General features: G+C 37.9%; 1 protein-coding gene across 7 annotated transcripts; it reads left to right on the top strand.

The window, feature by feature from the left end:
* Nucleotides 1–2,735: 2,735 nt before the first annotated feature.
* LOC113694328 (transcription factor E2FA) lies at nucleotides 2,736–7,799 on the top strand. Of its 7 annotated transcripts, none has more exons than XR_011816776.1 (14): nucleotides 2,736–3,208; nucleotides 4,152–4,344; nucleotides 4,558–4,611; nucleotides 4,698–4,783; nucleotides 4,857–4,945; nucleotides 5,080–5,134; nucleotides 5,328–5,380; nucleotides 5,461–5,511; nucleotides 5,608–5,704; nucleotides 5,805–5,870; nucleotides 5,937–6,013; nucleotides 6,121–6,420; nucleotides 6,899–6,965; nucleotides 7,058–7,127. XR_011816776.1 is itself a non-coding variant. In XM_027213248.2 (14 exons), exons 1-14 carry the CDS (start codon nucleotides 3,005–3,007, stop codon nucleotides 7,189–7,191), a joined length of 1,410 nt encoding a protein of 469 aa, XP_027069049.1. In that variant the 5' UTR covers nucleotides 2,736–3,004; the 3' UTR covers nucleotides 7,192–7,799. The 7 variants fall into 7 exon arrangements, 6 of the variants coding, with proteins under 6 accessions (XP_027069049.1, XP_071910744.1, XP_027069048.1 ...); XM_027213248.2 differs by having other exon boundaries at nucleotides 5,608–5,656; nucleotides 6,121–6,352; nucleotides 7,058–7,799; XM_072054643.1 differs by having other exon boundaries at nucleotides 6,121–6,346; nucleotides 6,909–6,965; nucleotides 7,058–7,799.
* The last annotated feature ends 902 nt before the right edge of the window (nucleotides 7,800–8,701 follow it).

Raw genomic sequence — 8,701 nt, 5'->3', positions numbered from 1 at the left:
TTTTTTTAAGTTCATATGTTACTAGTTTTTTAACAATTTTTACTACAAAAATCCAAAAAACTTATCAAAATTTTTAACCTACACACTTAAAAAAATTTTCCCTTCAACTTTTCTAATACACAAAAAATTTCCTTTCAACTTTTCTTCTTTTTCCTCTCCCACCCAACTCACCAGATCCTCCGTAGCCAACCACCACATCGACCGGGAGTCTTGGCAGAAACGCAAACTTGTCCCCAATTTCTATTTCACCGCACTCACGAGTCCTAAAGGTGCTGACTTTACCGTGTTCGCCGCTGTGCACCCAAACGGGATTCTTTCCGATAACTTGGAAACGAACCCTGTTGGGTTCATTGGAAGGAGCAAGTTCAAATGCCACGTGACGCGGGGAAATGGTTTTGTCATTGGATTTGAGACCCAAACCCCTTCCCCATTCTTTTCGGTCTTCTTTTGCAAAGGCGGGCGAGGGAAGAGGGATGGGGAGAGGGGAGGATAGGAGTGGCAGGGAAGGGAGGATAGGAGTGGCGGGGGAGAGGGAGGGAGAAGAGGATAGGGGAGGGGGAGGAAGAGGGGTGGCGAGGGAGATGGGAGGATAGGGGTGGCGGGGAAAGGAAGGGGAAGGGGAGAGGGAGAGGGAGGAGAGGAAACAGCCGAACAGGGGAGGGGAAAGGGGAAGGGATAAGAAGCGGGAAGGGAGGAAGGACAAGAAAAAAGAAAGAAAAAAAAAGAAAAAAGAAAAAGAAAGAAAGAAAAAGAAAAAGAAAAAACTATTTTTTCATATCAAAAAATTTTTTTTACAACCTTTACAGTAATTTACAGTAAAATTTTATACAAACACTTAAAAAACTCACCTTCCAAACGGGGCTATAGACTAATAATAGATACATCATGCTTATAGGCCCCCACAGGCTAGGGGGAGTGGCGGAATAAAGGCTAATGGCCATTCTAATTTTTCAATTTTTCCTATTCCTTCGTAAACAGCAGCAGTAACCAGTAAGTAGTAACGAGCAATGTCAGGGGCAGGGGAGAAATAAGTTGGATGATATCGAAAGAGAAGCCTGAATGAGAGATTAGAAATGCGGGATAGGAATGAGTTAAACGGAATGAAATCAGGATTCATTTAAAAAAGGAAGAAAAAAAAACAATGTAGGGGGTCTGATCTCGCGACGTAGCTTAATTTGAGAGGCGGTAGTGACCCGCCTTGGGTGCCATGCTGTCACGTGACCTTTAGGGTTTGATAAGATGGATATATGCTACTGCTGGTAGTGGCAGTAGTGTATTCGCATTCAGCTTGGAGGAAGCGAGGGACCGCTTGCACCACGGCCATGAGCTGTGAGTGTGCAAGATAGTCGGCTGCTATTTAAGGCAGAGGGGAAAGCGTGCACCCCAGGATATTTGCTCATTTTGCAACGCTAGTCCGCCATCTTTTAGTCAAATCAGAAAACTTCCCTGCGGTGTTTTGGCCTTTTTTGGGTTATTCATACATTGTCACTCCCCTCATTTTATTAGATGCAAAAGTACTACTACAAATTAAACTGCATAAGCCCTTCACAAAAAAAAAAACATAAAAAATGTTAGAAAAATATTATTTGCATTTCCATTTTTTTAAGAGTTAATTTTATGTATACTAACAATGTATATATTATTACAATTGGATGCATGACATATATACATAATTTGAATTTTAAATCCAAATTTAGATTAGTTGTTGTATATCTAATAGTAACAGTGCATGCACTGTCAGTATATATAAGTTTAATTTCTTTTGTTAATCATAACCATACTATTTTTTTAGTTATTCAATTTTCATTTATTAGGTCACATGATAAAGTAAATGGTTAGAGTGCAAATAATAAAAATTAGAATACAAATAACATTTTTCAAAAAGGTTATGGTTCTTGAATAACATCAAATGCAAGATATTAGTTGTCCATGTATCAATAGAATGACATCACTTCAATTCTAACAACAAAGGACTAATAATTTTGTGGAACTGAGAAGGGAGTTATTGAACCAACATAAAGTTGAAAATCACGATTTTAGAAAATCCATTGCATAGTTTATTCTCCATTTATAAAAATAATAATTTACTATACCTTTTGATTTACTTATGTATTTACAAATTTGAGCTGTCTCTCTTATATTTGGCACTAATTAAATGATTTAGTGTAAAGAAAACTATTTGTATTAATCAATTGATTATACTTTCTAGATCACAAATCATTTCCTCCAAAAATCATATTTAATATTTTTAAGATACGAATATTAATTAACTAGTAAAGGTATTCATCATATATAAGTGCGTATGCATTTTTTTAGCTCTTCCAGCTATAATAAACTTATGCTACTATAGAAAATTCACACATACTATTGTAAATCAAGAAAAAAAATGGATACTATAAAAACCTTATTCTAAAGATTGGCCAACACCACTAAAATTTTAAGATATGTTATATATTGTTATGATAAACAAGCGTAAAACAAGAAAAGTTACACATAAAATATGCACATCAAACTAAATTAAGGATCCTTGTAGTTCCATGCTTAGTGTTTTAGGGTTAAAACACTGTATTTTCCCTTAAAAGGAGCCAAAAAAGAAAGAAAGAAGTGTATAAAGTTTCGAGGTGCAAATCACATTATCATTAAAAGTAGAAGGACCAAAACGCCAAAAAATATTCCACGACATTCGTGTCGAAGGCCTTTTCATTTTTGTCTACGTTCCCTCCACATCTATCCGAACCAAAATTCCCTCCCTTCCCTCGTTTTCATTCTCCTCTCATACTACTACTAGTAAAAACATCACATAATACACACCTCCCCCCACTACACCTCTTTCCTCCTCGTTCTCACACACTACACGCACTAAAACCACCCGCCACCTTCCCACTCCAATTACCCAGACGCGCTTCCGATCAGTAACACCCACCGGGGAACGGCTTGGGTTCTTACTGTCAGTTAATTGGACCGAAAACATTAAGTAAATTGCAATTATAATAATTTAACGGTAATGTCTACGCCTCAAGCTCCGTCAAGAGGGGCTGCTGCCGGGGGCCGCCAGATTCCGCAGCCGATCAAGCGACACTTACCTTTCTCATCTATGAAGCCGCCTTTCGTTCCTCCCGAGGATTACCACCGGTTCTCCACCCCAGCTGGCGCCGGCACTGAAACTGTCCGGATTCAGGACGCCGAAGCTATCGTTGTCAAATCTCCTGTGAGTTCCGTTCTAAGCCTATGTTGTGGATTTGGTTAATAAAACCGTTTTTGGGTTTTTATCCAACCTGAAGCCTCATTTTCGCTCTGTCCCCGCCGCCCCTCACAGCCAAAGAAAGAAAATGATCCGCTTTTATATAGGATTATAATAACACGTATGAATTGCTGTGTTTTTCTCTAGAACACTCGGTACGATTCGATTTGTAAGTTGAGCATTTTGAGTTTGAGTGTGAAGACCTGTGTAATTCAAGCAGCCCCTTTCTGTTTTACGATCTAGGTTGTGGATTAGAAATGAGATGTGGAAGAATTCAAGACTGGAAAATCCTCATTCCATCAGAAGAATCGAGCTGTAGTTGTAACGGATTAGATAAGAACTTCCTAAAGTACAGCTCGAAGTTTCTAACCTTTTTGTATCGGATAAGAGAATAGGCAGCTTCCTAATTGTTGTCATCGAGTAGCCTTTCTGGTCTTAATGCTGTACAACCGCTCATCGCAATCATTTTCCTCCCATCCCCTCTAGCAAGAAATACTAATCCAACGATATTGCCGCATTTGAGCTTCCTTGCGATGGGAAATGATACCAATGTGCTACCGGATAGGATTTGACATGTAACTAATCAATGGTTACTGGATATTAGAAACAAGTCTGGCTGCAAAAAACTTGAAAAGGACCATAACATTGCTTGCATCCGCAATCCTCAATTCGTAAATGTGAGAAATTGCGGAGTGAATTTTGTTAGCAACATCTCTTCCCATAAATACTGGACGTTGTGTAAGGATATACTGTTACTAACCACTTTAATGGTTTTAGGTACCTTGATCACAAGTATTTCATTAGTTAAGGTTTCACATTGAGCTTTCGTCATTAATTCTTTTGTATTTTTATTTAAACCTTGATTGAAGCTTGCCTTGTCCATCTTATGCAATTGCTAATCTCTCCTCAGCCAATAAAACGGAAGTCCAGAACAGATAATCATGAAGTTTCATCTACAGACTGGGCTGCTAGTCCTGGGAATACTCGTACAGTCAGCAGCCCAATTTGCACTCCTGTATCTGCCAAGGGAGGAAAGGCATACGGCAGATCAAAGGTCACAAAAGGGGATATGTCTGGACCTTCAACTCCTTTGTCCAATGCAGGTATGATATGGTTTTGAGGAACTGCTTTTTGATCTGACTCGGGAAAGAGCTTGATTATCATGACCAATTGCTTTGGAATGGTTTATGACAAAGTTCTTTCCTTGTGGCAATGTTTGATTCAACTCAAAACAGTTAATAAGCACGATGGATAGTTCTGTACCAACTTATGCCATTGAAGAAAGCATATGACACGTTGAATTTGTGTTGATGCAGGTTCTCCTGCTCCTCTCACTCCAGCAGGCAGCTGCCGCTACGACAGCTCTTTGGGTATGTTTCTCTTTGCGTCAAAGTGACTCACAAAAACTGGAAAAGCTACTAGCATGAGACAAGTTATTTTCTGATTTGCCTTTCAGGTCTTCTGACAAAAAAATTCATCAACTTGATAAAGCATGCAGAGGATGGAATTCTGGATCTGAACAAGGCAGCAGAGACGTTGGAGGTGAATAATCTCTGTGTTCATTATATGTCTTACGTGTGTAGTCTAATTCGAACTCAGTTTTATGATGTTTCAGGTGCAAAAAAGACGGATATATGACATTACAAATGTTCTTGAAGGAATTGGTCTAATTGAAAAGAAATTGAAAAACAGAATCCATTGGAAGTAAGGTTTCTCGTCTTTACTATGACATGGGACATTTTGGCATTTTTTGTTCATCTCTCCTTCATCAAATTAAAGTTTATCAAGTAAATGAAGATTTCACAACTTACATGGAAATTTCTAAATTGGCTACATAGGGGCCTTGATGCATCAAGACCAGATGAAGTGGAAAACGATGCTTCTATCTTACAGGTGCTATGAACAACTAAACTTCGACAGATTTTGCATATTATTATTTTAACAAGTTTAGAGATGATGTCCCCTCATATGCCTTCAATGACCTCTTGCAAATTGAGTATCAGTCTTTATCCTTGATATCTTCATAAACAAATTTCCTCATATGTTGATCTTTAATTAGATTGCATTTCATAATCCTTGTCTGCAGGCAGAAGTTGAGAATCTTTCCATGGAAGAACGAAGATTAGATGATCGCATCAGGTTGTGTAGTTTGTTATCTTTTTAAGCAAACTGTGCTCCTGAAGGTTGTAATTTCGTGCTGACACTTAGGATTGTTACAGAGAGATGCGAGAAAGATTGAGGGATTTGAGTGAAGATGAAATCAATGAAAAGTAATTTGTCCTCCTGCACTTGATTACATTCTCGAATGCAGTTTGTAAAACTTCTATACCAACTAATACCTGTGTCCAACATTTTGACTGCTATAGATGGCTTTTTGTGACCGAAGAGGATATCAAGACTTTACCTTGCTTTCAGGTACTTTTTTATTGTTTGGTTATGAGGCAATGCCCCTTCAATGTGCTGGTAAGACAAATAATATGGAAAGAAGTTCCTACTATTATGCTGCATATTTGTATGTTTAAGTTTATTCATGGAAGTAATCCTGCATTTCTTTGTATGGCAGAATGAAACTCTTATAGCAATTAAAGCCCCACACGGTACCACTCTAGAAGTCCCAGATCCTGATGAGGTAAAACTTGGAAGAGAACTTCATGTACATATTTACACTTCAAGTAACTAAATTGTGTGAATGCAGGCTGTTGATTATCCACAAAGGAGATACAGAATAATCCTCAGAAGCACAATGGGGCCCATTGATGTCTACCTTGTCAGGTAATTGTTCTAAACTATCGCAAATTCTTAATCGTTTGATAATTCAAGATGGAATTTTTTTCTCGGTTTCAGTTAACCTTTTAATTTTGCAACATCTGTCATTGCAGCCAATTCGAGGAAAAATTTGAGGATGTAAATGGTGGTGAACCATCAATGAGGTATGCACTTGCTTCCAGTTCAGGTTCAAATGACAATCCAGCAGCAGAGACAGCTGTTTATGAAAAGACTGGGCTGGTGGTAGGCGAACTGGCAGAGCAGGATACAAGAATGGCTGCTGATCTTGATGCTTCACATGACTATGCTGGAGGAATGATGAAAATTGTTCCCTCAGAGGTTGGTGTGAGTCAGTTAACTCTTAATCGTTTCAAACACTAGGTTTATTGGAAACCTAATGTTTATGTACCTCAGTAAGTTTGTTATTAATAGGTTCAAATAACTAAAGTGAGCAACTGTTTGTAATTCCAGGAACTCAACTTTGCATTCTCTTCTTTCCCTCTCTTTAAAATAGCCAACTTCTTTCTGGCCTAAGGGCTTGGCACTTCTCATATTACATCAGAGTTTGCACTGTACCTGATTGCAAGCATGATTCAGTAGTTCTGAATAACGCCGTTGCCCGCGGGCGGCCTCTCTTCTTTTCCTGTTCCTGTTCCTCTTCCATCCTGATTTTTTTAGATGGTTAATCTTTGCTAGCTGCTCCTAATTTTTTAGTTGTAATCTGATCCCAATATAGATTCCATTGGTTTGCTTTTGCTATAAATAAAATGAATTAATCAGATTGACATAGATTTTTTTTTCCTTGAAGTTAGTGCGTTGAATTATCTCTTATCCTACTAATTATGCTTTTTGTGCCTGTGTACAATAAAACTGATGCTTTTGCTTTCTTAGAACGACGCAGATTACTGGCTTCTATCAGATGCAGGTGTTAGCATCACAGACATGTGGAAGTCAGATGGTATCACTTCTTTGAATGATTCTGTAGCATTGCATACTAATACGTATCATGTTTTCGTGTCTAAATGCTCAATTCTCTGACTTCAACTACAGCTGGTGTTGAATGGAATGGGGTAAATATGCTTCACGATGAATTTGGAATGAGTGACATCAGTGAGAGGCCACAGACACCGCCATCTGGTGTTGTTGACATGACATATCCCGCGGCAAATGCAACACCTAGGTGATGTAATTGTGCACTGAGTTGGATTTTGAAACTCAAGTCGACTTCATCAAGTAGTTGCTTAAAGAGATGCAGGTGGTTTGCATGATGAATCTCTGCAGCAAGGAACTCACAAGAGGATAACAATTTAAAATATGAGGTAAAGCTAATGCAGAACAGTTGAGCCATCCGCGTAGCCCTCTGGCATGGAGGCCAATAGAAGTGTCTGAAGTTCGCTTCAGAAATCTGGATGTTCAAAGTGAAAGAGTATAAGCGAAAGTCATGTGCAAGACCACACATTCAAAACTAAGATTATTTATTTTGTTTTACAGAACTTCACCAGATTCTTTCGTGGAATTTTGCAGTTGTAAAGGGAACTCCCTGAGAAAGGCAAGAGGAGGATTGGGAGAAGCATGATAGAAGTTCATTGTCATTGATTCTATGTCTGTCTCCCTCTGGTAAGATCTGCATGTCTGCTTCACCTGACAAAACATGAAAAATGCACTTTGCCCTGAATATAGATAGGCCTCGAAGCGTTTCTTTCGTCCTTTTGTGACGAGGATCACGTTATGTTCCCGAACTAACTGCTGTCAGATTTGATCGCGACTTCTATAGATTCCTGCGATTACAGAATTTTACTTGCAAGTCTAAATGGTCACGTATTTAGTTTTTATTTAATCGATACATGAAATATTTTATTACGACTAAATTTCAAAAAGTTAGAGCAAGAGGCTGGTCACCATCACCTAATTGGACGGGCGACGTGGTTAAGAATATAAAATGTCCTTGTTTCAGTACTCTTTAATTGACTTTGTTGCTTAGCTGACTTGAAATTGAAGCTGGGAAGGGATTTTCAATCTGATAATTGAAAATTAGAATTATTCTCACGGCCCCTTAACTAATTATTGAAGTGATGAAAGATGTTCTATAATGTGATGTGAATTTTAATATTTTTGCGTGTAATTTGACTCGGAGTAATTGATTTTTCCCATTATGATTTAGATCTCATTCTCTGATTCTGAAAATGAGTTTTTAAGCACAAAAGTATTGACTGTCCCCGAATATAATGCAATATGATATCTTGTCATAATTCGAATCACAAAAATTCAGGTAAACCCAGAGATTTCTTTAGCTTGTTAAAAACTAAGTGACAATATGAGATTGAGCATATGCTATACAACTTCATCAGAAATACTCATTCTCGGAGTCGTTCGGTAATTTAGCCAAGGGACCAAGCTCAAGCCTAAAATAAGAGACAAACAATTTCATACCTAAGAATTAACTCATTTATCCATAGTTGTTCGTGTAATAACGAAAATTTAATTTATTGTCCCTATTTTTTTTCTTAAAACATAAAGATTTTGGATTCTGGTTCCTTGTCGCTTGTCACTTCTTAAATCTCATCGTTTCTCCATTAGAAAAAAGAAACCTACTTTAAACCATCCACAAAATCCATTTCTTAAGCTATCTAGTAGAATTTGGCCTACTTTAAAGCTTCCCCAAAATCCATTTCTTAAGTTATCTACTAGAATCTA

Source organism: Coffea arabica, chromosome 6e (assembly GCF_036785885.1).
Source record: "Coffea arabica cultivar ET-39 chromosome 6e, Coffea Arabica ET-39 HiFi, whole genome shotgun sequence".
Lineage (NCBI taxonomy): Eukaryota > Viridiplantae > Streptophyta > Magnoliopsida > Gentianales > Rubiaceae > Coffea > Coffea arabica.
The sequence above is the reverse complement of the archived record's forward strand: the minus strand, read 5'-3'. Positions and strand labels throughout refer to the sequence as shown.